General features: G+C 47.2%; 2 protein-coding genes across 21 annotated transcripts in view; both read right to left on the bottom strand.

Annotated features, from left to right (window-relative positions):
• Positions 1 to 320: 320 nt before the first annotated feature.
• cdv3 (carnitine deficiency-associated gene expressed in ventricle 3) lies at positions 321 to 3,560 on the bottom strand. 2 transcript variants are annotated; one of them, XM_037280355.1, is made up of 5 exons: positions 3,104 to 3,560; positions 2,308 to 2,384; positions 2,108 to 2,244; positions 1,787 to 1,952; positions 321 to 1,415 (listed from the first exon to the last, which is right to left on the bottom strand). In XM_037280355.1, exons 1-5 carry the CDS (start codon positions 3,281 to 3,283, stop codon positions 1,286 to 1,288), a joined length of 690 nt encoding a protein of 229 aa, XP_037136250.1. In that variant the 5' UTR covers positions 3,284 to 3,560; the 3' UTR covers positions 321 to 1,285. The 2 variants fall into 2 exon arrangements, with proteins under 2 accessions (XP_037136250.1, XP_037136251.1); XM_037280356.1 differs by having other exon boundaries at positions 2,308 to 2,381.
• Positions 3,561 to 4,220: 660 nt separating this feature from the next.
• scrib (scribble planar cell polarity protein) overlaps positions 4,221 to 27,390 on the bottom strand; it is a 28,723-nt gene continuing 5,553 nt past the window's right edge. The window contains exons 2-48 of one of the 19 annotated variants that reach the window (XM_037280157.1): positions 26,317 to 26,434; positions 26,106 to 26,184; positions 25,652 to 25,741; positions 25,469 to 25,525; positions 25,298 to 25,361; positions 25,136 to 25,210; positions 24,917 to 25,061; positions 24,483 to 24,601; positions 24,209 to 24,408; positions 23,959 to 24,125; positions 23,733 to 23,860; positions 21,464 to 21,589; positions 21,205 to 21,390; positions 20,696 to 21,049; positions 19,869 to 19,931; positions 19,099 to 19,188; positions 18,951 to 19,028; positions 18,555 to 18,881; positions 17,900 to 17,980; positions 16,926 to 17,165; positions 16,455 to 16,565; positions 16,203 to 16,379; positions 16,006 to 16,122; positions 15,686 to 15,898; positions 15,491 to 15,610; positions 14,746 to 14,802; positions 14,177 to 14,233; positions 13,771 to 13,851; positions 12,833 to 13,192; positions 12,058 to 12,129; positions 11,888 to 11,941; positions 11,676 to 11,729; positions 11,478 to 11,600; positions 10,906 to 11,016; positions 10,542 to 10,592; positions 10,218 to 10,361; positions 9,828 to 9,987; positions 9,574 to 9,748; positions 9,401 to 9,490; positions 9,158 to 9,340; positions 8,675 to 8,801; positions 8,184 to 8,343; positions 8,073 to 8,113; positions 7,756 to 7,830; positions 6,825 to 6,879; positions 6,684 to 6,713; positions 6,031 to 6,169 (exon numbers count right to left, since the gene is read on the bottom strand). In XM_037280157.1, coding sequence (XP_037136052.1) covers positions 6,697 to 6,713; positions 6,825 to 6,879; positions 7,756 to 7,830; positions 8,073 to 8,113; positions 8,184 to 8,343; positions 8,675 to 8,801; positions 9,158 to 9,340; positions 9,401 to 9,490; positions 9,574 to 9,748; positions 9,828 to 9,987; positions 10,218 to 10,361; positions 10,542 to 10,592; positions 10,906 to 11,016; positions 11,478 to 11,600; positions 11,676 to 11,729; positions 11,888 to 11,941; positions 12,058 to 12,129; positions 12,833 to 13,192; positions 13,771 to 13,851; positions 14,177 to 14,233; positions 14,746 to 14,802; positions 15,491 to 15,610; positions 15,686 to 15,898; positions 16,006 to 16,122; positions 16,203 to 16,379; positions 16,455 to 16,565; positions 16,926 to 17,165; positions 17,900 to 17,980; positions 18,555 to 18,881; positions 18,951 to 19,028; positions 19,099 to 19,188; positions 19,869 to 19,931; positions 20,696 to 21,049; positions 21,205 to 21,390; positions 21,464 to 21,589; positions 23,733 to 23,860; positions 23,959 to 24,125; positions 24,209 to 24,408; positions 24,483 to 24,601; positions 24,917 to 25,061; positions 25,136 to 25,210; positions 25,298 to 25,361; positions 25,469 to 25,525; positions 25,652 to 25,741; positions 26,106 to 26,184; positions 26,317 to 26,434 — 5,772 coding nt within the window. In that variant the 3' untranslated portion in view covers positions 6,031 to 6,169; positions 6,684 to 6,696. Of the gene's footprint in view, positions 6,170 to 6,683; positions 6,714 to 6,824; positions 6,880 to 7,755; positions 7,831 to 8,072; positions 8,114 to 8,183; positions 8,344 to 8,674; positions 8,802 to 9,157; positions 9,341 to 9,400; positions 9,491 to 9,573; positions 9,749 to 9,827; positions 9,988 to 10,217; positions 10,362 to 10,541; positions 10,593 to 10,905; positions 11,017 to 11,477; positions 11,601 to 11,675; positions 11,730 to 11,887; positions 11,942 to 12,057; positions 12,130 to 12,832; positions 13,193 to 13,770; positions 13,852 to 14,176; positions 14,234 to 14,745; positions 14,803 to 15,490; positions 15,611 to 15,685; positions 15,899 to 16,005; positions 16,123 to 16,202; positions 16,380 to 16,454; positions 16,566 to 16,925; positions 17,166 to 17,899; positions 17,981 to 18,554; positions 18,882 to 18,950; positions 19,029 to 19,098; positions 19,189 to 19,868; positions 19,932 to 20,695; positions 21,050 to 21,204; positions 21,391 to 21,463; positions 21,590 to 23,732; positions 23,861 to 23,958; positions 24,126 to 24,208; positions 24,409 to 24,482; positions 24,602 to 24,916; positions 25,062 to 25,135; positions 25,211 to 25,297; positions 25,362 to 25,468; positions 25,526 to 25,651; positions 25,742 to 26,105; positions 26,185 to 26,316; positions 26,435 to 27,390 lie in introns of all 19 variants that reach the window. The other 18 variants (XM_037280149.1, XM_037280150.1, XM_037280160.1 and 15 more) reach the window with 18 other exon arrangements.

Below are 27,390 nucleotides of genomic sequence, written 5' to 3'. Positions count from 1 at the left end.
CTCCTACCCCCTCAACTTGACGGCGTTACTAAGCTTTTCAAAATAACCCTGCTGACCACGTCACATTCATTCCAGTGGGAACTTCCCATTTGTTGCACAGGCCAGTTGAACTGTGTTCAACATTGTGTTACTGCTTCCAATAGGGGGGGGAGGTGCTGAATTCAACAGATTTTTGGATTCTGCTCGAAGTTTCAGAAAGGGTACACAATTCAACATGACCAGGTTGACGGTACTTGCCATTTTCTTCTTGACTCTTAGATATTTTTGGAATTGTTTTCCTCTATATTGTAATTTTAATTACATACACACATACATAGGCATTCCAGATTAGCACTTTTATTTGATAAATTGGCTCTCGTTTTTTGTCACAAACATGTTCTACTTCAACTACACGCACACAAGTATCCCAGCACTTACTGTACTCATTATGGAATTGACAAAAAACTAAAAGAAATTCACACACACTATTCATCATTTAACTTGCAAAACTAATGCTCAATTGACTGCTAGAACTGAATTGGCAGTTAAATTGATAGAGCCACGCATTTGAATTGTTACTCATTGGTAAGGTGTCACACAATGGCCGTGACTGGCAAGCCACTGTTGATCTGATTATGATAATAATGGAGAGCTTTGAAACTAAACAGCGGATATGAGGAAACAAGATTTGAAATCTTCCAAACTACATCTGCAAAATTCCCATTTTTCTTTTTCTTCTTCTCTTGTGGTGACTTCAAGTACATTTAGCGCTCCTGGGATGACCGAGACATTCGTATCCATAAGGCCACTTTATTAGGGAATCGTGAGAGTCTCATCACCCCGCAGCTCATATCCCGTTCACCGCCACAGGTGCAGGATTTTTTTGTGGGGCCAAAACAGAGTCCAGGTGGTCAAGGTAGTGTCCTCCACTCATGACGCCCAAACGCACCCCCTAGAGCCCACGCATGTGCATGTATGTGTGTGTGACAGCGCAGAAAAATAGATTCTTCCCACACAAACACACACAAGTTCATAAAATCACCTTGATGAAGTCCAGATAGACAAGCGTGGTCCACAAAGTCCTTGCCGTGAAAAGCTTGTTTGGAGTTGCATCCCCACACCACCTCCACCCCTTCCCAACCTGGTGAACCTTTGATGTGATGATTTAAATGCATATGTGTGTGTGCGTGTGTGTGTGCGTGTGTTGTTGGCGGCGAGTGCGTTAGCACAACGTTCAGCCGCTTTTTTTCCTCCTCATTGGTTGGTAGGGGGTGCGCCAAATGGCAGCGGCGGTGGCACGCATGTCTTACTTGTCCCCCAGGACAGCAAACTGGTTATCCAGCTGCAGGTGCTGCACCGTGGCGGTGGCATTGCCGTCCTCTCGGCCGCGACCCTTGTGCTTCACGACCTCAAACGTCTTCTCCATTTCGCGGTCCCTGGCGGGGGAACACACACAAAGTCACTTTCAAAATGGTGGCTATGAATATGCTCTGCTTTTTAGTCAGAAACCCATGTCTCACCTGAATTTATCAACTTTTTAAAACGATTTCATTTTATTTGACAATATTGCTTTTAAAAACAGACAACCAATAACTCATCTTTCTTCAAATTATTTCCCCCAATACCTTCCAATTTTTATAACATGCAAAATTTTGCTGTTGAATGCTCTCAATGAGGAACAACTAGTGTCATCTGGTGGATCGCACGAGTTTATGTTAGATGCTATGTGTGAGGATATTTCAAATGGCATATTTTTGCCATTCTCTTATGGTGTGGAAAGCCAAGCAATGGCGGTGCGTGGAATTACTTGCGCGTCTCCACATGCTTGCCGGTGGCCATCAAGGATGGGAACTGGGTGTCGCTGAAGATCTCTGGGGGTCCCTGAGTCTGAGCTCGTTTGGATGAGGAAAAGCGAGCCCCCGGGGGACGGTACACGCCCCCCGGCGCCTTTGAATCGACCGTCTCCACCTCCTCTGCAGAAAGGAAATTCAAATAATTTACCAAATTCTCTCAATAAATCTGCACATATTTTAAATATGAAACCTCAATCTTTATGTTCAAGACTATCATACCGTCAAAATGTGATAGTGGCCCATGTCTTTTTGGCAAGTGAAGGTTTACTACTCACCAACTGGTGCAACCGGCGCAGGAGCAGAAGAGGACTTGTTCCAAGGGCCTGACATTTTGTCACCGCCCGCGACAATGAGGACATCCCCGTCCTCGTCCTGCTCCTCGTCATCGTAGTCTTCTTCATCCTTCTCGTCACTTAGGGGAAACAAACGTTATGACCACATTGGAACGCTCCTGATGGAGACATTTCACCCTCACCTTATCTGCAATGCTTGGAGCCTCAGGCCACTGTAGTCAACCTCTTTCTGCTCAAACTCTTTCCACTCCTCGTCCTCCTGGCCGGAAAGGCACAAAGCTACTCACTGTTGTTACTGTTGTAGAAAACTAGTCAGTAGAAAACTAGGAAAAGCCTACTGATACACTTTACTAGTCCAAGGATGCAACTACATTAGCAGACACGAATACAATCTGTTCTGCCCAGTGGCTGGCCAGAAAATGTTCCTATCCACCCACTGGTGGCGCCCCTGTAGTGGACTACAGTTTACAGGCTCAGTTATTGCCGAGCTTACTCGTTTTCTAATATATTTGATATTACAGATATTTGATAGGAATATAGCGTCCTCCGACTTGTGTATAAACTCGGGGTTAGGTCGCCACTGTTGGAACGGAACAGCGTCGTAAAGCGAGGACCCCTGTACCGACGTCTTAGTGGGGTGACTAAACAAACTAAAATGGCGGCGGCTCGCCCTCCCTTTTCTTTTCTCGGAGATCTAAAAAAGACAGTATTAGACACTTAACTAAAAAAACTACGAAGTAAGTGGTTCCACTGAGTTCGTCAACGTGTCAGTGAGAGAAGCTAAAAGCTAAGCGGTGCTTGGCAGCCGGTCGTCACATGAGCCGTGCGGAGCATATGCTAGATAGCCAGTCGGTTTTTCTTTCCAAATGACTCCTTAAAAGTTGATTTCTCGTCATTTAAGTGTCAAGGGGCGGTTTAACATAACTCGATAAGGGCCTTAAATGTCGTGGCTTCCAGACACAGATTCCTCCACGTTACCTTGTCCATGTTGGCGTCCTGACCGTCGCCTTTCGACGACTTTTCATTCTCCTTCTTGCTCTTTTTAAGGCCTGTCGAGGAGACGGCTGACTCCTTGGCCTTGCCCTTGTCTTTCTTCTTCTTCTTGTCCCGTTTAGCAAAGAAGTCGTCCAAGCTCTTTTCACTTGACACATCCGCCATTTTCACGAGAGCCGCTAGCTTTTTTCAAGCACGCCGGTGGAGCAATGACACGCCGAGGAGGGGGGGAAAAAGTGATTCTCGTGTGGGGGAAGGCGGAAAGAGGAAAAGGGCGGAAGCTACTAAAAGCTCCGACGCCGGTCACTTGGCTTTCTTGAGTGTCGTTTCTCCTCCGTTAAAGGATGGCAAAAAATAAAAGGTTCGGCTGAGTATCTGCGTCACCCGTCAGCAATCCTGTCAAGCATGCCATGCACCGCACAGGAAATCTGACAAATCAGCACTGTGACCCGGTAATAGATGGACATGAACACGGAAGTGTTACGTTTTTTTTATTTATTTATTTATTTTTTATTAGTTTTAAATGTTGTCAATTTATATCTTCAGTTTTATTTAAATAACAACAATGACAATAAGCAAATTGATAATATAAAAAAAAAACGTTTTCAATAGCGGTCTATTCCAGCGACGTAACCCGAATTGGTACGTAAATCGGAACATTTGGTGCATAAGACTTAACGCGCCGTAGTCCGCAATAACATTTTCGTAATGTTAAAATATATGGCCTGTTGACTAACGTCTGATAAACACTTATGTCAATTTATCAATAATATATTGAACATTCGTGGAAATATGAAGAGTATCAACTGCAATTTGAAATTACTGTAACTTCAATTTGAAATTCATATGCGCCCGTTTTTTTACTTGCACACCTAAAATGCCAGTTTAGAGGCCAACTGTGCTCCTAGTTAAAAAAAAAAAAATCCAAGCAAGTATTGAGCTAACTGCCAATAGTGTTGTTCCATCACTTTTCCGTTGATGTAATGACAATAAAAGGCATTCATTCATAAAGCGCCTGGATAAATGGTACAAATATCAAGTGTGTATTTGAGCTCCATTACAACTTAGTCAACACAATAAGCAACAGCGAGACATTTATTCATGACTTTAAAATGTTTATTTATAAAAAATTAAACCACTGATTTGTCTTTACAGAGAGGAATAGCAGAGAGCACATTTGCTTTTTGTTTCACCTTTTAGCCCTGTGCAATGGAACCTGTCAGCTGGGTCTGGACAGAGAAGAGACTTACGTTCTTTCTCCAAGTTACACAAATGAAATTGATGCATAAAACATAAGCGTAACTAATAACTCTACAACATTTGATATTTGAATTAATTTAATTTTCCATCATTGTTCAGCACTAAGATAGCATTCGGTCCGACTACGTCAAGTCAAACAGGACAAACTAGCACACGTGTTAGCCAGTCAACTGAATTAAGTTGAAAATATGCACACACAAAAAAAAATGGAAACAAAAAATAAAAACTATGGCAAACTGGAAAGAGCTATTAGCAAACTTGAACATGACTTGAACCACTAGAATTAGAACACCTAAAAATGTTAAATAAACAATACGCTGATGATGCAGAATGTCAGATGCAGAAGCTGATATGACATCAGGGAAGGTCTTATTTCATTTTGTTTTGGTAAGTGAACCTCTCCCATGAAAATGAACAAAATAAATGTGACCCGCGTGCTGTCCAAACCCAGATGCTCGATTGGTCAACACATTGGCTCAGTTTTCACTAGCTCGCCCGCATTCTTATTTGTACATTATTCACACCATGATAAGAAAAATGATCTCTCAGTGTCGTCAGATTATTAAATTAGCCCCGTCGGGCAGAAAAATAAAGCATCCGCTACCTTCACATCACACCGGAACACTTCAATGATGATTAGAACGTCAAAGAGAATTACGTTCAAAGAAGGGAAAGTACCGTTTGTGTAAAAAAAAACACCCAACTTGTTGTGGCTCCCAGATGATCATAAAAATAATATTGGGATATCAGGATTTGGGGTGCAAAACGGAAACATTTATGACTTCCTGTGTTAGTGGCCACTTCCAAATACATTTTCTCTTCAGGTAAAATTTTATTTTAAAATTCCATGCTTTACATTATAATCAAGTCATTGTTGAAATAGGCTTTTTTTTCTCTCTCTGTATGCTTAACTGTAATGTTAATGTTCAAACGTGCATAATGTTACATAAAGTTGTGGCTGTCAAAATGTTTAATTTTTCAGTCTTTTTTTATTATTTTATTTTTGAACACTCTAGCCTACTGTACTTTAATGTCGGTAAATATGGTGCTTTTTGCAGTGCTATTTTTTTAATGATTGTAATTTGTAGAGGCACTGTTATCATGGATTTTTGATTCATTTTAGGATTCCACCCAAAAGCCTAATATCCCCACATTTTTGTAAGTAGTATCAATATGCCCAGCTAGTTTTGCTGCATACATAAAATAGCCTCACTTGGGCCTAAAATTATTACATAAAAACAATAAATTACTTGGTTAAAAATCTGCAAGGCAGTGCAACAATGATACATGATATGTTTTTTTTCTTAAGCTCCCAACAGTCTGCGTGTGTGTGAAGGTAGCAGGATGTCATCTACTATTATTTACACTCCAAAAACAACATTTTACAATCTAGTCAAAATATTTTTCCACATGTTACAGCTAGGGCTTCTTCTTTTTTGTCTTTGGAAGGTTAATAAAAAAAAAAAAAAAAAAAAAAAAAAAAAAGAAGCTAAAAACACCAACAAAAGAATGTTAGCTGGGCTGGAGGAAGCGTGGAGGAAGTGTGGTCTCCATGATGACTGAAGGCAAGGCTGGATATGAGGGACCTCTATCCTGGTCTCTTGTAAATGGACTCTTCTTCTTCTTGTGTAGTGTGTACTGATGTGTTTTACGTGCAGTGTTACGTGGGCACGGCCGTCTCCAAACTGCGGCGCCCTTGTCGCAGCTTGCGTTTGTTGCTGTACAGCGCCATCTCCTCGAGGGCCGAGGTGGCGGGCACCGGGACCTCGGCCTCCGGGCCGGCGGTGGGGTCTAGACAGGAAATGCACACACACAGACACACCATTAGGCTCAGAGAAAAAGTTGTAAACGAGGGCGGTGAAAGCTGAAAATATCCCCTCCGAGATTACCAACACTAAAACACCAGCAGAAGCGGGGAAAAAAGGAAAGACACCAACAAAATCATAACAGATTAAGTATAATTATAATAAATAATTAAATTAAAAAAATATTTAAATATACTGTACATATTTTTGTGAAACTCTTCTTTGTGTGTTATAAAGTCTGTTATACTGCTCTCTGGTGGCAAAGGTGCAAACACCAGAAGTGAATGTCAATCAGTAATGAAGCATAAAACACAGACTGTTTAATTTTTTTGTTATCGTGGTATGTTTTATCAAGTAAATCATGACACGGCTGTCGTGTTGTGACTATGCAGCTTCACAAAGCCGCTCCTGGTTAGTATGTTGTTAATTTGGGCTGGCTTTCACCATGAGGGCACTAAACTATCGCATTAGCGCGCGCACATGCACACACACATTCCTACCACTAGGGGCGTCTTATCCCGTGTAGACACCTGAATCAAAAGGCACAGGAAACACGTATCTCACTCATCCTCTTGTCAAGCCTTCGTCATCATAATTGTCGTCATCAGCGCAAAGTCAAAAGGAGCGTGAGGCGCACTCACCCGGATGCTGCGAGCCGTCGTCGGTGAACTGCACGTCGTCCACCGCGTCAGGAGACTGCGAGGAGACAAAACGTGGGTGAGTGGAAAAGGAGCAGAGTGGCAAGTTCAGGAAAGCAAGCTCGATCGACAGTTTTGTGGCATTCACGGAAGGTCATTGGCATAAAAGCGCAACCAAGTCAATGTAGCTAGATGAAGCTTTGAAAAAAAAAAGTTGCATAAGCCTTTGATTCCACCAAGTACACTTCCATTCACTTGGAAACATTCACTTGGAAACATTCCGTTTCCTAAGCATACACATTTTAAATGTTTTAACAACAATACTATATATATGTACTAATGTATAGTTTGACATTAGAATATTTTTGCATTTTCCTCCCATTTTTTTTTTAAAACTTGTTCTAATTTTCTTACTCCACTTCCATTCATTTATGACTTTGACAATGTATTTTTCTCTTCATTTTTTACCATTTGCGCATTTTACTTTCACATAAAATTATAAAATAAGTTGAGACACGTCTTAACTTCCTATATTTGTATCCAACCGCAATTTAAAAAAAAAATCTAATTCAACTTTCATTTTTCTCAGCCCTAAAAAAATGTACATCGTAAACATAGGCAAGTCAACTTGTCCCCGAATCCACGTAGAACCGAACCATACAGCTTGGTGGAAACGTGACTTTTGTTATAACAGTATCAAAAACAAAAGCCACCATATAATGCGAATAAACCAAAGCAGACAGACGAGCAAAGACCCCCCCCAAGCGCACCAAATGAGAACTCCCTTTTTCCCACCGCATCCCCCCTGTTGAGACCCTTCCAGCCAAGTTATGTGGATTAATTCAGAGAAGCTATAGGAAGGGTTCAAGGTTGGTAAGGAGGCGTGGCCGGGCAGGGGGGGGGGGGGTTGTGAGGCTCAGCGTGCAGCCGATACCTGGACGTCGGATGCTGGTTTGGAAGAGGGAATGGCGGCAAACTGGCGGTAGTCAAATCTCTTTGATGACAGGGACTGGAAGGATGGCAAGGCAGGATAGAAGAGGAGAGGAGGGATGGATGGATACAGTAACGAGCAACGGTGGGGGATTTGTGTGGAGGTGGCGGTGAAAGCGTGTGATGGAGTGGAGGGAACACGTGTGGATTCCTAACTGCCGAGGAAGCAAATCGCTTCTTATAATTCCCTTTAATAGGTGTCAATAAATTTTAATCAGGAGTAGCAATAAATGGCTCGAAACCTCTTTTTGGATGACTTACCAGTCTGCCCGGAGAGGTTAGCATCCGAGGACTGGTGAGCTCTGGGAGACAAGGAAGTGAAAGACAAGATGAAATTGGATGACAAAGTCATCATCTTAAACATTTTCTTACCTTCCATCGGGGTGGGCGAGGGCGTGGGCGCCGGTGAGGGTGTGGGCGCCGGCGAAGGCGACTCAGCCAGCTGGTCCAGGGTGCTTCGTTTCTTGCCGTCCCGAGACTTGGCGATGACCATCTGAGCTTTGAGCGCATCCTGCTCCAGAGACTTCATCCTGCCAAGAGGGCAACGCGCACACGTCAGGCAAAGCAGGTGAGGCACGCGCACACACACCTATGGGTGGGTGGCAATCATTTCAAATCTGGATGTTTGCTGAGTTATTTGACTAAGTTGAAGACAAGCTGCGAATAGACGCGGTGCTCCCGGGAATGCCAGAATCCCAAACTAAAGACGCATTCCAGGAAAAGGATTTCACACACAAACTTGCTTGCAGGCAAGTGTGCATTAGTACAAATGGAAACAGCAAGGCACAAAGAGGACATGGATGAGGTGGGAAAGACGTGCAACGAGCGCAAAGCCCCCCCCCCCCCACGCCATGCTCACGTCTCCCGCTGGCAGACCTGAGCTGGGAGGCAGCGGCTGATGTGCAGTCAGAGGCCCTCACTCGAGCCTGGTAGAGCCTCTTGGCCAGGTCCTGCTCATAGTGCCTAACATCGTCCTCCAAGTCTAAAGGCCTGAGCCTCCCCCCACCCCGGGTGTGACCAAGACCAAGTGGGATGAAGGAAAGATCACCAGGAAGACAAACAGAGAGAGGAAAGTGGGGGGAAAAAAACGTCGAAAATAGTGACAACAGTGGTGCCTTCAGATGCAACTTAAATCAATATTTTGGGACATGGCTGAATGGCATTCACATTACATTGATTGATGAAGGATGGGTTTAAGTTACAAGTGTGGTCATAGATCATATTAAAAGTCGTATCTCGAGGCACCGCTGTCGTTGAGTTTTTCAGCGACCAGGAAAGGTTTCACAGAGGAAAAAAAAATCAAAAATACTCAAATTGCGTATAGGGGGTTTCTTGTCTTCATTTACCGTGCCGCTCTCCACATGGCTCTCTTCTCGGCCTCCAGTGCTCGCTTCTCGGCGGGGGAGAGGTCCTTGTCCACGGCCACGGCCAGCTCCGGACTCTGCATGCGGAGCCTCTCCTGGTGCCGGCGCTCGGCTTTGGCAGTGCGAATGGGAGCCGCCGCGTCACTGGTGTAAGCAGGGGTCAAACTGCGGGGAGAAAGCACGTGAAGACACTGGCGGCACCCTTGGAATTGAGTGCTGGCTTACCCAGTCATGGAATTGGGCCGCTGCGCCAGTCTGAAACTGTCATCCAAGGAATTCCTTGCCGTGCCTCCTTTGCTTTCCACTGACGAAGGCCTACAGGGAGAAACACGTTGACAGAATCAAAAATTTAAAAAACACACACACAATGTCTCCTTTTAACATCAACAAGTTTGTACCGTGAACTTGCGCCGTAGCTTGCCCGCGACACGGGCTCCACGTCATACTCGACTCCGTCCAGCAGCACCTTGCCCGTCGCCTTCATTTGCGCCACGTGCTTGGCCAGGTCCTCCTCGTCGTCCTCGTCCTCTTCGTCCAGCAGGTACTCGCGCGCTCGCTGCTCAAATTTACGCTCTGCGTTCAAACAAACCGTGGGAGGCGTTTTTGAGCGGGGAGTGAACCGTGAAGAGGGAACACGCACAAAAGGACCAACCTTCTTCCTCCCTCATCTTCTTGAGGTCGTCCTCACCGACGAGCGAGATGCGAGGTTTGGGCTTTTCGGGCGTCTGCTGCTTCACGTCGATCTCAAAGTACTTCTGCCGGTCCCGGAAGGAGCGCTGCTCGGGGCTGTCCTTGCCGCTGGGTGACGGACTCTGCAAGGGTTCGGAAGCGTCAAACACTATCAGAGCTCCAAGTTTCCACATGGCCAAAAAATGTTGATGCGGCAGGATTTGAAAGATCGAGCAGCAGGAAGCAAACACAATAAGAATTCAGCCCCCCCCTGAAAAACCCAAACAAATTAAAAGATGGCCAACGCAGCCTCGGAGCCCGCCACCGGCCAGACCAAGCACACCACCTAAGCAGGGCTGCTGGCGGCGGCTACCTGCGTGTCCAGAGACGGCCTGGGGATGCGAGGCACGGCGGCCATATTGGTATACTCCCAACGGTCGGGTGAGAGGGCGGAGCGGGCCGCCGCTTTGACGGACCCGCTGACCCCCTCCTCAAACACGTCGTCGTTCAACTCGGGCTAAAAGGGCCACACGAGCGGGAAGGCGTAAAAGCTTGAAATACAATCTCGGTGTCGTTTAGACACAAGTAGTGCTTTGCTGCCACCTTGTGGCATCTATAGAGAAACTTGTCTGTGCGGATTAGTCGCTGGCAGCTTTTCATCATTCATAAAGTACACCAACTAAAATTCACAACTCACCTCTGGAGAAGGCTGCTTGGGATGGAAATTGTTCCTCACACCATACAAGTCCTAATTGACAGAGAAATTTTTTTAGCGCTAAACAAAATGAGGATGGGGACAAAGACTGACTGATATTGGGCAGGCAAATATACAGCATTCACAAAAAGGGAAAAAGAGTGACAAATTTATAAAGCAAATGGATATTAATGTACGTGCAACACACGGAGTGTACAGGACGGATGAAAACAAGCCGATGTCGGCAAGTATGAAACCGATGGTCGCATTCCACACATCACAGCACGTCACAGGCGCCTTGGGGTGGGGGTGGGGGGGGACACAGCATGCGTTGTCATGGCGACGCAGCACCACGACTTGAGCCTACCTGCTCCGGCTCTTGCACCGCCAGCGAGCGAGGCACGGCGGCAAACGCCTTGTACACCTGCTTGGCGTTCATGGGCAACTCGTAGTGCGAGGTGGGGGAGGGACCGCGAGGCTGCACGGATAGGGTGGGGTGGGGGGGGATGGCGAAGGTGTCGTGGGGAAGGAGAGGAAGATGACAAACGAGAGGGTAGACGATGAAAATCCTAACCAAGTCAACTATGAGAGTGGACGGGTGAACAGCATGGCGGCTGGTTGTACGTGTGGAAAACGAAGGGGAGAAAAGACAAGACAGTCGGGCTTACGAAGCTCAAACCAGGAAGACTTGGGACATATATCAGAAGAATTAAGGCATGTACACAATCAAATCCCTTTTCTTTGGTTCGTTTCGAATGTCCTTTTTTTTTTTTTGCACCTCCGCTCCGAGAGAGGTGCAGGTACGGAAAGTTTGTTTGAGCGTTTATTCCATATCCTTGATATGTCATTCCTGTCCTGTGCTGAAATGTCACGCTAGTACATGGACATGAAGGATACGGAATAAAGAACACGGCCCTAGGAGGAGGTGAGGGGTCTTACAGAGGATTGAGAGTTGAAAGGGGAGGGGCCATGCTGGAAGGGGCTGAGGCCGGAGCCGTCCGGAGTGGCCGGCGAGGTGCTGGGCCGCATGCGCCCGACAGGCAGGATGGCGCCCGGTCGAGTCTGCGGACACAAAAAAGCGAGTGTGAGGCACTGGGCAGGAATTGATGGCGCTTTCTACGGCAAAGTGGAACTCACAGAGGGTGAAGTGTTGTCCTTGGTGTTGGGGGTGGAGGTGAAATGAATGCTTGCCTATGAAAGAAATTATGAGGATGTGTGAGTGTGTGTGTGGGGGGGAGGCACCAACTCATTAACTCCATGCGCCATTTATAAACAACAGGCTTCCGAGGGACAAAAAAAAAAAAGTAGACAAACAGTTTTTAGGGCGGGAGTGTGGGGCCCCCACTTACAAAGCGGGTCTCCCTGCCAGAACACAGGGAGCTGTCGGAAGAGTGGTGGCTGGGCTAAGATGGGGGGGAGGGGAGGTGGGTGTCAAAGTCAAAAGGAACTCGTGGCCAGGAAAGCTGAAAAAAAAGCTGACGTGAAATGCAAATGATGTGGAGGTTGGCTCAGTGCTCACCGGCTGGATGGTCGGCGAGTAGGAGGTTTCTCTGATTGGACTCTCGGTCCTGGCGTAATCAGACGAAGGAGTCTGGAAGATAAGAAGCAGGTAATTATTTTAAACTACTTGGGGTCACTCCTGTAGTGTCCATCACTTTGGAGTGTGTATGACTTTAAAAGGAGGGGCCTGGTGAGTGACGTGGGCGTCAGGGAATGACTGTTGTCTCGTCATTACAATACAGTCTAACTAGCTATAATGAATAAATATATTATATATAATATAGATTACATATTATAAAATATATATAATATAGCAATACTAAATTAGCTAACGTGAATTTTAGTACAGCAGTGCTCGTCTTGACAAGAAAAGAGTGGCCCTAGAATTAGAGGGAATTTGCACACCAATGGGATCCCTCCACTTTTATAGTCTGAGAGGAACACGACATCGTAAGTAGACATGGCGATTCATCGGTTAGTCTCATCTAGCAAAATTCAAGCTTGCAAAGGACATGCACTCCGTTTGCGGGGTCTTGCCGGCCTCAAACAGTCCAAAGTGGCCACCGCAGCTGTCGCCACACGCATTCCAGCCTATCTTGACCGGGGAGTGAACACATTGCAAAGTATGCTGCCGGGCACACAAGGCAAAAAAAGCGTGTGTCTTTCAAAAGGGAAACAAAAGTGAGTGGCAACTTTCACCAACCGCGGGTGAGTTGGGAACGTTTCCCCCGCAATAAAGGGCAGTTCACTCAACATGCCGGCTCCACAGCACACCTAGCCAAAAAGAGGCTTGCCTTGCTGAATAACCGAGTCTGAAGTTGGCCTTGCTTCCCGTAGCCCACCGGCGGTCCCGAAAGGATTTGCTGGCCGGGTGGCAGACCCTTGCCTTTGCGGTTGGCCACTAAAAAGGGATTCTCCTTGAAGCAGATGGGCTGCGAGTCCACCAGAGACTCCTCGCCTTCCTCTGATGAATTCAGAGTCGCCGTCGAGCCGACGCTGTCTTCTTTGGAGGAGAACAAACTGGGGGAGGATGTTGGCTCCGCGTGGGGGTTTGGGGGGTGGCTTAAGCTGTAGCCCAGAGGCTCTAACGGGGCGCCGTAGTGGGCTTTCAAGGGGGCCTCCATGGGGACGGTTGGATTTAGAGAAGGAGAGAACTGAAAGCCAGACAGCAAGAGGAAGAGGAATGGGGAAAAAGTGGAAAAGCTATGCGGCACACGAGGTGTTGATTCAACTCAAGTCAATTCAAAGGAATTTATCTTTCATAATAACAAAAAACGATCAAATCCCGCAGGACGGCTATTTTCATACCTACTGTAGAGTTTCTGGTTGGGGTGTCTGTCAACGTCCAAGTTAATGTAAGCCCACTTGGAAGTCAAAGTAGGACAAAAACCCTTCCCAAATGTCTGGACCGTCTACTCCGCCCACTTAAAGTGGCCTGCGTCCACTTCAGAGCGTCAGATGCAGGTTTAAAATATCCCAAGAGTGGGCAGCTGTCCCCCCTTCCCCCCAATCTTGCACACACGCTATACTAGCTTATAAATCAGCACCCGTATGCTTTGGTCAATTCATTTCATGAGCCCTCCAAAAGGGGGACGTGTTCTTGGAACAAGGAAGGTCGGCCATGTTAGATTTGGGGGTGGGGGGTTACAAAGAGAGCAAATGGCGGGTTCAAGAGGACAAGATGTTAACGTGGGGACTTCCTTAAGTAGGTGAATGCTGTTTAAAAACTTACTCGGTTGATCTTCTGTAGGCTAGTGGTGGGTAGCGCTGCCAGCGTTTTGTAGTCCAGTTTTAAAGGTCCAGTGCCGATATTCTACAAAGCACAACAAAAAACTGAATCGGAAAATGTTGGAAAATGTGAAATTATTTTTCTTTCCAAAAACAGACTTCTCCCAAAATAAATAAATAAATAAATAAATACATAAAAATAAATTATATAAAAAAAAAATTTTTTTAAATGAATTAATGAATACATAAATAAAATTGTGAAATGGTAAATCTGTTGAATTTGTCCATTAATTAGAAAGATTTCCCTTCGAGCAGGAATTTACCGAAAAGTGAAAAAGTTGTTCACCATATCTACAATTATCATGTAATTTCCCGCGCTGAACTCCAAGCAGCATCCAGGATTGTCTCACCTCGGTCTCTTCTTCAAGCAGGCGAGTTGCCTCTTCTCGCTCCAAACGCATACGCTCCTTCAACCCGGACAGGAAGGAAGGAAGGAAGGAAGGACAGTGCAGAAGGAGGAAGTCCACAGAAACACGCACACACAGGTGATGGGAGGTGAAATAACGGAAAGCAAAAAAAAAAAAAAAGCGGCGGCACAAAAGGAATGATGGGAGGATTTCACGCACGACCAAAAAGGACAGAGCAGGAGAGAGAGAGAGCGAGAGAGAGAGAGCGAGAGAGAGAGAGAGAGAGAGAGAGAGAGAGAGAGAAAAAGAGAAAAGTATAGAATCATTCGTTCACTTTGGGAGCAGAAAAAGCATGCGAGGTGCGATATGTGCAAATAGCTGACAGACTCCCTATTTTAAAATACTGAAAAAATATTTACAAATTGTAGGTTTTTTATTGTTACATAAAATTTTGTCTCCAAACATAAAATTACTATTGGAGAATTTACTTTTCAAACGTAAAATTACTATTTGAGAATTTACTTTTCAATCACTTTGTAGACTTAAACGATGGCGCTCCTCGATCAACTCACCACTTTCTCCATCTCTTCCTTCTCCCACTCGGACGTCTCCCTCACCATCTCAGACTCCTGGAAGAAGAGTGGCGGGCAGTCTTTTAAGTGCGCGCGAGCTCCATTCAATTCTACACGCCTTCACTCCGGGTAAGGGACTGCTTTCGGGTGCTCTGATGCATGAGCGCGGCGGGGCAGTAAAACTGACACTGAAGCTGAATTGCTGCCGGAGCGCGCACACAAAAAAACGCTGAACAAAAACATTTGATTCACGCCTCCACTTGGCCGCGCCGAAGCCATTCCCGGTATGTTGATGACTGGCAAAAAATACTGTAAAAAGTCACCCCTTGTAATGCATGCTAATGACTTCCTGGTTTCCCAAAACACTTGTGAGGGACTTGTGATTCGGGCCTAGCGCATACCGGCACCCACAAAAAAATATATACACTGAAATAATGACGATTTTGTTTCAATTTACTCGTAGATTTATTTCTTTCAGTGTAAAATCTACTTTACCGCAAATTTGTTATTTGGCTGTAAAAGTGGTAAAAGATGGAGCGGACGGACACGGGGTTAATGTGGCGCCTTCTGCCCTCTAGTGGAAACACATAAAGTTGTTCCTGCCTGTCACTAAATGTCGCTGTCATAGACAGACAAATAGATATTATTTTAAGACAATGAATCATAAATAATATTTTTAAACTTTAATGATCATTATCGAGCCAAAGTGCACTGCTAAAAAAAAAGCCCTTGTTTGTGTTTGTACCTTTAGCATGATGTCCACCTCCTCAGGGCTCAGGTCTCGGTCTATAGAAGAGATGCTCTCCATACTGTTCTTGCGGACGATGCCTGACGCAAAAGGGTTGGCGATGATGCCGGGAGACGCCTGAGGACACAGATTCAATTGAGCCCGTGCAGAAAGCAGTCACATTAAATGCCTAATTTTATTTTTTTTACGAACATAAGGCTCCTGGTTGGGAACAGCCTCGGCGGCGGGCACTTTGCGCGGGTCGAAGCCTTCGCACACCAGCATGACCAGCGAGTCGCCCACGGCCCGCAGCACTCGCACGGCCTCCGTGTGTGTCATGCCCAGCAGGCTATGGTTGTTCACCTCCAGGATGCGCATGCCCACCTGCAGCCGGCTGTCCCGGGCGGCCGCGCCGCTGGAGCTCACCTTGTTTTGAAAGGACACATGTCATGTGTAACCTACATACAATCAGCTCCTAAGCTAAGCTAGCAAGGCAAGGTAGTGCTAGCTAAAACAACGTACGCCTTGGCTACCTTGGATATGAAGATGCCCTCATCAGTGGCGTCAAAAGGATTTCCCGCATGGCCTTTAGCTCCTCCGCGTATACTGATCCCCAGTTTCTCCCCCGGCTGCTTATGGATGACAACTTCCTGGAGAAGACGATGGAAAAACACTTCCGTCGGCATCTCTGCCAACACACCACTCGTGCGAGTTGACGGGCGGCACCGACCTGCATCCCTGGCGGCGAGGGATCTCTGCGCACCACCATGCGGATCTCCTGCTTGTTGGACAGCAGCGCCCGCACGGCCTCCTGGTGGGTGGCGTGGCGCAGGTCGATGGCGTTCACCTCCAGGATGCGGTCGCCCACGCGCAAGCCGCTTTGGCACGCCAAGCCGTGGGGGATCACCTGCGAGATCCGTCCTCGTTAAAAATGTTTGGGAGTCTTCACGGTTTCACTCTGGATGGAAAGCAACTTGTTTACCTTTGAGATGAACACGCCGGGTTCGTTGATGCCAAAGGGGTGGCTGGCGTGGTCGCTGCCCCCGACGATGCTCAGGCCGAGGGGACCGCCTGACTTGACCAGCGTCACTTCCTGTCAAAGCAGATCATTTGAATCCAATGAAAGAATTCAAACGGATACGTTTGCTGGGGGATGTAAAGGATTCTATTTTGGGTTGTTTCTATTGTTGATGCTAAGCGGGGTACACGCATACATAACATCGAGGCACCACGCTAAACCGGTATGCATATACCCTGGTTAGGAAATGTCTGGACTATTTAAGCTATTTACTCTACAATCCATTCCACGATTCGATTTCATACCATGCGCCATCCTCTTTCGAACTGGACAACAGCAAGTATCGCGTCCAAGCCAAATAGAAAAACCTATTAAGGATCTAATCGGTATGTCACGTGACACGTTGGCGGCTTTGCAGGTGGCCCCGCCCCTTACCTCAATGGGGTACTCATCCTCCACGCGGCCTAGGTGGTTCCCCTGCAGGCCGTCTTCCTCCTGGTCTGGAGAGTCAGAGGGCTCTGGGGGCGGCGGGGAGTGGGGCCGCTGCCGGGACAGGCCCGGAGAGCACGGCGCGTTGGGGTCTCGCTCCACCAGGAGGGCGATAGTGGGTGAGGTGCCGGTAAGGAGCGCTACTGCCTGGTCATGTCTGGCCTCTGTCATGTCTACACCATTGATCTGGATTCGCAGTGACAAACAACCGGAGTTTTGTGTTTGGTTGTTTTTTTTTTTTTTTAAATGGAAAAAAATTTCTATAATGTTGCACTTTATAAAAAAAAAAAAAACATGAAGGATGTAAATAAATAAATTAATGAATGAATGTATGAATAAATAAATAAATAAATAAATACAAAAAAAGTCATAATAGAAAAATAAATTAAAAAACAAATAATAGATATTTAATGCTGGAACTCAGTTCATTGTATTGCTCCTTCTGGTGTGTGCTGGCACTCTCCACTATATGTTAGTGTTTGAATTTATAGATAATTTACTGACATGATGTGTGGTTTTGAATTTTGGCTCTTGGAAATGAGTCTCAGAAGAAAAGCGGGTAGACAGCGAGCAAGCAGGAGCCTGACTTGAATAACGTGAACTATTTCCCCGCCGCTTGCCTTTATCTTAAAACACAAGTGGGAGTGTGCAGACTCCAAAAGATTTGCTTTTAAGTCAACAAAGGCAAACAGTTCATTAGAACGCGGGCCGATAAGCTTTCAGCAGACAAGCAGAGGTCAGCGCTGGCCCGACAGTATCGCCGCTTACCGTCGGCTGAGGCAGCGACACTGCGCCCACCACCGCCGACGCTCAAGGCAGCGAGGTAACACAAGAGCGAACAGCAAAAGGTAGGAACGGGGAGGAAAGAAAGTAGAAACTGCCGGAGGAAGGACGAAGAGAAAGTTGCTGGTGCTACTCACAGAGATGACCCTGTCGCCTATCCGTAGCGTGCTGTCTCGGTGGGCTGCTCCCCCCTCCGCAATGCGAGAAATGTAGATCCCCTAAAAGCAAAGCAGGTCCATGTTGAAATGTTCCTCGGCAGATCAAACTGACCAGACGGAACGCGCTGAACCGTCGGCCGGATCAAATATGATGAAACCCACGTGTATGTCAACACACGCGTGAGCAAAGTGCAGAGTCAAACATTTTGACTTACAGCCGGAGCCACGTCAAACTCCTCAAAGTTGTCGTTTTCACTCGGGTTTGACGGAAAGGAGACCCCCCCAGGACATTGGCTGGCCATAATTTGCGCCTAGAACCACCCCGTCCACTTACGGTGAACCTATCATGTGTCCGGAGCTCGCTATTCATATCTCTGTCTCTCTGGTGACGACGGAGTAATGTCGTGGCCGGAATTGGAGCAGCTCAGTTACGACAAACACTTTTTTGGGGGGGGGTATTTATTCAGCAAGTACTGCTTAGTGGACAGACTCGTTCATGTTATGTACAGTATTTAATTTTTTTCCATTTACATTAATACATTTTTGATGGAAAATGATAAAAAATTAAACATGGTCCTCACACACTACACAACTGAGGTCAGGGTTAAAAAAAAAAAAATCCAAGTTGTCTCACCATGTCTCCAGTGCGGTACGGCGTGGAGCCCTTCCCGCCGGCGATGCTGAAGCCCAGCCCCCTGTCGTTGCGCACCAGGCAGGCGGAGAGGCGCTGCAGGGGTCCGTACCCGGCCCCCTGTCCGTGGCCACCTTCACCCAGCCCGCTGCCACTGCGCCTCTCCCGCGGGAAATAGTCGTCCTCGGGCCGGAGCGGCGTGGTGGTGATGGCGTTCTCCGGCTCCACCATGCGCTCACGAAGCACAGTCATGGAGACGGCGGCGCCAGAGTTACGCAGGGCCTCCACGGCGGTGTGGTGCTCGGCCTCGTGCAGGTCCACGGCGTTCACCTGACGCCGGCCATAAACTTGAATTTAATATTTTCTTATTTGATTTGATGTTCAATCACTGTTCTGCACCTCTAGCAACTTGTCTCCCACTTTGACTCCTGCTCTGGCCGCAGGACCTTCCTCCGAAACTCTGGAGATGAAGATCCCCTAAAGTCAAAGAGAAAATATGATTAAAAACATCTCCATCTCCTTTTGTGTTTCCTATCCCCGGACTGACCTCGTCGTCCCCCTTGTATGGCGTGGAGCCTTTCCCGCCAGCGATGCTGATGCCGAGGCCGCCCGTTTGCCGTTGGATGGTTAAGGTGTACTGCAACGCGAGGAGGCCCAATCAAAAACACGCAATGGCGCCAAGCGGAACCGAATGATTACAATGCGTTTCGGGCTCATTCTGAAATTGCACCGCAAAGCCCGATATTCTTTTTTTTTTTTTTGTTGTTGAGTGGAGTACATATAAAATCTGTTCACAAGCCATGCATAAATAGGACGGGTGTAAAGGAGGAGTACAGAAAAGTACATTTTGTGACTAACAAAAAAAACATGCTACGGCGTTGAAAATCCATTCGACATATCCACAAACCAAAACAATAACACACTCAAGACACACAATTTTATGATGGTCTGCTTTCATCCAGTGGGCTGGTGCTGTTCTGGTGCAGTGTACCAAAAACAAAACTCAGGGATGCCGACGTCCCGACCAAGCGTAGACAAGCCAAGAAAAGGAGCAAAGCGGCGGGAAGCAGGAAGACGGCAGGAAATGTGGCAGAACATGAAGCTGGACAAATTCATGCATATTTTGGGGTGTATGAAATAGAACTATTAATAATACAACATGAATGGTGGACACAATTTTTTTTGGTCTGCATTCAGGTTCTGCCACACTCACTGGATGGCGGCGGGTTAGCGGTTATCTAGCTAGTGATCGGCTATCCTGGATTCGTGTGAGCGGGCGTGCGACAAAAAAGTAGACAGGGAAGCAAAGGTACAGACCTCTTCCTCCTCAATTCGAGCAGGTTCAATCAGCAGATTATTGACTTGATCAAATGACACCCCCTGTTAGGGACAGGAACCAGCGACAAGCATGCGGATTAGTTAGGCCCCCCCCAAAACAGGCTCACATTCATTCCAAAAACACCCCCCAAAAAAAAAGTCACTTATTTGACAAAGCGCCGCTCGCACCGTCCCAGCCACCAGAAGTCAACACCGGCAGAGATGGAGAGACCAAGAAAAAGCAAAAGCCGACGAGAGGAGGCAAAAACAAACAAAATAAATAACGAAGGCGTCTAATAGGTTTTTGAAATTGCCTTACTGAATGTCCACCCCCCCCCAAAAAAAAACAAAAAACAAAAAAAACTCAGGGATGACACAGATCGCACTCCAACTCTGCCTGAACATCTTCTGGTTGGTCTGAGGCGCACATACACACAGACACACACGCGCACACACACAGACTGATCATCATTTTAATTACATTAAGGAATCAGCAGAAATCCCGCAAACAAATAATTGCTCATTTTGAATATCGACACACACGCACGCAACACACAAAGCGTGTGAAATGACGCCATTAATTCATTGGAAGCCGTTACTGCTCATATGTGCGATGAAACGTTTAGTGGCGCTTTAGTGGTGATGTGGCAGAGCGAGAGATCCAGCCTGAAGCTGCTCGGCTTGGCGGGGTAGGAAGGGGTGGGGTGGGGTTCCCCAACATCATTTGTCATCGTCGCACGCTTGGTGAGATTTAGCCCAACATGAAGGATTTGTATTGTGTACACAAATATGTTGTGCGTCTAAAAAGCACAACAATGTCATCCTACCTTGACTTGACTGGAGTTGACATGATATCGGCTGTCTTGCAGCTCCGACGTCTCCATCCTGCGAGTTAAGCGAGGGGTGCCGACGCCCTCGTCTTCCTCATCCTCCTCGTGCCCGTCCCGCTCGTCCAAGCCGAGGCCGTCGGGGTTGAAGCCCTGCAGCAGGGCCACCACCGTCTCGGGTTTGGGCAGCTTGTTGATCTTGAAGTGCTTCTTGTAGTGCGGCGTGTCCTTCCGGATGAGCCGCTGCTTCTCGGCCGGGAAGGGCGGCCTGTCGTCGTCCTCGTCGCTCCTCTCGCCGTCTTCCTCGGCGTCGTCACTGCGGATGATGGGCTCCTCGGCAAAGTGCACAGTGGGCTGGAAGCAGAAGATGGATCAAGAGTTTATGGATAGAAAAATGTTGGGCTGGGAAATTAATCGAGTTTTGGCAACCACAGCCCTCTGGTGGACAAAGGTCATCACAATGCAATTTGTGTGGAATTTATATTTTAAGGCTTAGCTGATGTAATCACCTCAATATACTCCACCTCCATGTCATCCAGTTCTTCGTCCTCATGATGAGAGTGTCCGTCCACAAGGTCCTCCCTTTGGGAGGGCACGGCGGCGTCTCGCCTCTCCTCGTGGGAGGTGGCCGACAGCGTGCTGTCGGACACCTGCGAGTCGTGGCTCTGATTGGAGAGGTCGCTGAGACGTTTTTCCTGAAAGCGCAAGGCATTGTTTCAGGAACGCAAAGACAAAATCAAATGTCCGTTGATGAGGCTTTTACGTTACCTGTCCTTCGGCGGAGTGATCTTCTCCTTCGGGCCTGGACCCAAACACTTCGTTGCGTCGGTCCTCAATGACTTTTTTCATCACCTTGAGTTCGCTGGGATGAGGTGTGGCTCGACGCTGAAGGCCCTGGAAAAGCCACGACGAGTTACGTGGGGTCAACATTTTCCCAAAATCAGCAAAACCAACGTGTACCGTATTTTTCGGACTAAAAGTCGCTCCGGAATATACGTCGCATTAACCATAAAATGCACAATAAAGTGAAAAAAAAACATATATAAGTCGCACTGGAGTATAAATTTATTCGACAAAATCCAACACCAAGAACAGACATGAACGAGCAACAACAGGCTAAACGATACGGTATGCTAACGCGACAAACACAAACGAAGAGCTGAGAACGGCCTGATGTAACATTGACAGTTATCCAAATAACTATAACATAAATAACACCTTTATCAAACCATCTGTGTCACTTCAAATCATTAAATCCATCGATCGTCCTTTATGTCAACAATGCCGGGTGTCCGCCGCACCGCTAACGTCGGCTGCAGTTCAAATTATTCCACAGGCCCATATAACGATATATAAATTATATGTCAAATAACTATTATATAGGCGGCTCGGTGACGCACTGGGTACCACGTCCGCCTCACAGTTAGGAGGGTGCGGGTTCGATTCCACCTCCGGGCCTTCCTGTGTGGAGTTTGCATGTTCTCCCCGGGCCCGCGTGGGTTTTCTCCGGGCACTCCGGTTTCCTCCCACATCCCAAAAACATGCTTGGTAGGCCGATTGAGCACTCCAAATTGTCCCTAGGTGTGAGTGCGAGTGCGTATGGTTGTTTGTCTCTGTGTGCCCTGCGATTGGCTGGCAACCGGTTCAGGGTGTCCCCCGCCTACTGCCCGATGACGGCTGGGATAGGCTCCAGCACCCCCGCGACCCCCGTGGGGACTAAGCGGTACAGAAAATGGATGGATGGATAATAGGGGTGTAAATCGCGGGTTTTGTCACGATACGATATCATATCGATACAAAGAACCACGATACGATATTTGCCGATATCTTAAAGCCTGCTGTGATTCATTCACGATACATCACGATATAGTGCTCCACGATCGATATTTTTTTTAAAATTTTTTTAAATAAAAAATATAGAACAATATCCTGATTTATAACAATTCATACGCAAAATCAACAAGGTACTGCAAACTCTTTATTTAGGAAATTACAAGAGTATTGTAGTATACAAAGTGCTTATTTTAACACTGAACTTTATCAAATTCCTATATTTTTTCTCATATAAGTAAAGAAAAATGAATATTCTTTCTTTTTTTGTAATACCATTAACTTTAAAGTGCATTACTGAACTATTTATTTACAATAATTTTAATTGTCCGTTGAGCCATCTTTTCTTTGGAATCCAAAGTGCTTCCAAACGAATGACTTGAAGCCCAAAGGGGAGCGAATTTCCTCGTCTTCTTGGACACTAGCCATAGCACCAGCCCAGGAGCCGCGTAGTTGTCGGCTCCCCTTTCACGTGCCTGCTCTGCTCACAACACAACACGCCGCGTACTGCTCCCGGAAAGAGGAAGCAAGCAACAATGAACTGGATTTCAAAATAAAGTCGCGTCAAATGTCCGAGGTCAAACACGGCGATATAAATCGATGTTTACGTTTAGCATCGATGCCAATAAATCGTAGAGCATTATATCGATTAATCGATGTGTATCGATGAATCGTTACACCCCTAATGGATAACTATTATATAAGCAACAATATTATCAAACCATCTGTGTCACTCCAAATCATTAAATCCATCGATTGTCCTTTATGTCAACAATGCCGGCTGGGTGTGCGCCGCGCCACTGACGGCGGTTGCAGTTCAAATTATTCCACAGGTCCGTATAATTATAAACAACAATTTTATCAAACAATCTCTGTCACTCCAAGTCATTAAATCCCGTGATCGAATCCTTTGTCCTTTATGTAAACACCGCCGCGTATACGCCGCACCGCTAATGTCAGCTGCAGTTCAAATTACAGTAATCCCTTGCTACATCGCGGTTCGTTTATTGCGGTTTCACTACATGGCGGATTTTTGAATTTTGAAAATTTGTGAACAATTTCACATAGAAGTCGCTCCTGAGTATAAGTCGCCCCCCCACCCAAACGATGAAAAAAAACGCGACTTATAGTCCGAAAAATACGCTATGTTCTTTAGCGCTAAGGCTAGCATCCTTGCGTTAGCAACATTGCATCATCGTTCCCTCACCCTGCGCTCGGCGGCGGCCTCGTCGTCCTCGTCTTCGGCCTTGGTCTCTTCCTGGAACTGAATGACCGACACTCTGTTCAGGTTGCTGTCCGTCCAGCTGTCGTCCACACTGTTTTGCAGCAGGTTCTCTGCGGACAACAACAACTTCAATCGGCCTGAAAATCTGGTGCATCTCCGTCCAGCTTGCCACGTGACCTGACAGAGAGGAGGTGGGTTTCATTCTCACCGAGGCTGGGGGAAGGCTGCTGGGGCAGCAAGTAGCAAGTCAACACTTTCTCCCCCGTGCGCTCGTCGTCCTCTGTTTGGAACTTAAGCATTGGCTGCGACTGGTTCTCTGCCAGCCACATAGCCTTCAGATTGAGGTTGGTCAAGGCAAAAGGCAGGTTTTGTAATCTTGTTCGTGGAAAAAGAAAAAAAGAGAAAAAAAATGAGTCCAGGGTAAGTTTAACGTTATTGGCTGGGGAGCACGATGTCACCTATTCCCGGCCACGTCCAGCACGTGCAGCTCGGTGGCGTCGGCGAGCTCAGCCGGCAGCTTGGCCAGACGGTTGTCCCGCAGCGAGAGAACATTGAGGCTGGCGCAGCCGCCCAACTCTTTGGGCGCGGCACCCAGGCGGTTGCGGTCCACATTCAAGTTGGTCAACTTCTTCAGCTTGCCCAGCGAGCGAGGAAGGGTCTTTGGAGGAAGCACAGAACAATTCATCAATAAAGTACCCTGAAAATGATTATACGGTGAAAACGTGGTGTTACCTGGAGGAGGTTCTCGGTCAGAACCAGCTCTGTCAGGTTTTCACACTCTCCGATGGAGTCAGTCAGGTGGGTCAGTCTGTTCTGGTCCACCTTGAGGATGGACAGTTGCTTCAGGCAACCTGGTGACACAAAACAAGCAAATAAATCAATGACATTGCGACGGATGCACATTTGAGCAATCAGGTCTTGAAAAAAAATGTCTTTGCCACTTGTGAACGAACTGTAATGGCGACACTTTTCCAGTAGGCGGGAGTGTTGGCTACTTAAACATGCCTAGTTGAATGGTTGACTTTGGAGAAATGGTTTATAATCCATCCATCCATGTCTGCAAAATCAATATAATCCCCTTTCTGACTAAATAAAAAATAAATAATGGTATATATTTATTCCCGGTACTGTATTGTTTTTTAGCACGCGTCGCTTGTCTTTGTCACCTATGCTATCCGGAACCACCTCCAGCAGGTTCTGCGTGAGAAGCAGGTCAGTGAGGGCCTGGAGGCCTTTGAGCTCAGAGGGAAGCTCCTCCAGGCGATTCTCGGACACGTCCAGACACACAAGTCTGCGGAGGTTGCCCAGCTCCTAAAAACACAAGGGGAGGGGGGGGTGATGAATAATGTCGACGTCAGCAGGGTTGATTGTGAAAATAAACTCACTGGTGGTAACGAGGACAACTGGTTCCGGTCGAGCCAAAGCTCCCTCAAGTTGGGCAGTGCGCCGAGCGTGTCCGGCTGGGGAGAAGAAAACGAGTTTGCTGAATGTGTGACAACTCAACGTGCATTTGCATGTGCTACATCTGACACGTGGCAGGTCATTACCAACACTTCCAGTTCGTTGCTGCCCAGGTCCAGCTGTTCCAGTTTCACCAGGAAGGACAGCGACCTGATTAACAGCAAATTGGGATTGGTTCTGGAATCCTGTCCACTGAGCTTACACGGTAGACACTTTTGAAATTTCGCATTCGTTCAAATGAGATGGGCGTCACCTACGTGGGAAGACACTTGAGGAGGTTCTCCCTCAGCTCCAGCGTCACCAGGTTGGCCAGACTGCGAGGAAGAGACGAGAGGTCGGTTAGTCAGATGGCAGCCGGGTGCGGCGGGCAGATTGGGAGGGGGTCTTCTCCATCCCCATTGCCAGTTGAGTAACATGGAGAGGATACAAATAAATCATACTTTCCGATGTCGCCGGGCAGAGTCTGCAGCGACACCTCGTTGAGCGCCAAGTGAGCCAGCGCTCGCAGCTGAGTGAAACCATCCGGCAATCTGTGGCACAAAGAAAGGGGGGGGGGGGGTTAGTATCATATTACTATCTGCATTGGCTTCCAGAACGTCCTCGTGTCCATCACTCTTATTGAAAGGTCACATTCATTTTCGTATTTGATAGTGAAGTTCACTTTTGTTTAATAAGCTTTGATGCAGCGGGTGGGGGGGCGCAGCGCTTACCGTCAGGCTCCTGTTCAATTATTGCACACAGGATTTCCTGTGTGGCGGAGAGCTTAAAAGCCGCGCTTGTTACATAGTTAGCATCGAGCGTGTTGCGTGCCTTTAGACACGTAGATGGGTAAAAGGCATCGGCGGACTGTTTCCGGTCGCTGTGTATCGCGTGAGCGATTTCCAGTCGGCTTACCTGGAGAGGGGGTTTCCGCTGAAGTCGGCGATCTCCAAAGCCCGGCAAAACTTGATGCTCTCGGGGATCTCGGGAATGTCTGCGGGAGGATGGACGAAGGAGGAGTAGATATGTTACGAGTGAAAGCATTTGAAGTTGCCGCTAAACACAACCAGATGGCGAGCGTGACAGCACAGGAGAGGCAAAACACCCGACCCGAAATCAAACGTACCATTTCGGGATATGTCCAGCTCCACCAGCTGCATGAAGTTGGCCACTTCGGGGGGCAGTCTCTGGATTTCATTGTCGCTCAGGCCCAGTTTCCGGAGGTTCAGTAGTCGGAAGAAAGGCTGCAGAGGATGACACACAGGATGTCGCGCATTGGCTCACAAAGTTCAGGCATGAAGAGAAAAAAAGTTCAGGATGTACTGTGTGCGCCGCTCGGGTCATTTCCTGTTCATTGCTCTCACTACTGAGCTCCCAACGTCAAGGCCACGATTGTGCCGTCTGCTGTCTGGATGGGCAGACGCCAACACACAAGCGGGACCCGTGCCGCCGTGAAGCCCCTACTCGAGTGGCATCCACAGAGGACCCACTGTTCGCATTCACCCAACGCCAAAGCACCACTTTTGGCAAACTCGCAGGAGGAATTTAAATCAAGTCACGATTTGCTTGGAGTCTGGATGCTAATTGAAAATTTCCATTTTTTTTGGTCAACTGATTTTACACAGGGTGAGTCTAAAGCCAGATAAGAAAAAAATCTTTCAAGAGTTTGTATACAAGACGACGGAGCCGGACAATCACGTCGGCGAGCTTCTTCGTGACGGACATTTCCTGCTCTCAAATGCGGTTGTGGCTACGTTCCCAAACCGACTGACAGGCTTGGACTGGGAAAAGGATGGGAGGCGGAAGGTAGGGCACCTGAGCCAGACACAGATCTGGGCGTTGGTGTGTTATTAAGAGCCGGTATCGAGTGGCGGGAACAGGAAACGGCGAGATTGGAGCAGCCAAACAATTGAACAAATTGGCCCGTTTTCAATTCAACTCAAATATTTTTTTGATGTAAAAAGTTAGGAACATTCTTGTCGTCGCAAAAAAAACAAAACTGGAGGTTTTAAAGCAGTTCACTGTCCCAAATCGATTTTAATAATCTCAGAAAATTTAGTTTAGGATTTTGTGGACAGTCAGCAAAAGCCACAGACGTTCCCCGGAGCTCATTTAAAGCCTTGTCGTGTGCTAGCTAGCACGTTGCAGCGCTAGCGCGTAGCATTTCGCAGACGAGGGAGACGACCTCTGGCGCTGTGTT

The sequence above is a fragment of the Syngnathus acus genome, chromosome 20 (genome assembly GCF_901709675.1).
Source record: "Syngnathus acus chromosome 20, fSynAcu1.2, whole genome shotgun sequence".
Classification (NCBI taxonomy): Eukaryota; Metazoa; Chordata; class Actinopteri; order Syngnathiformes; family Syngnathidae; genus Syngnathus; species Syngnathus acus.
This window is presented reverse-complemented; position numbering and strand designations above follow the sequence as displayed.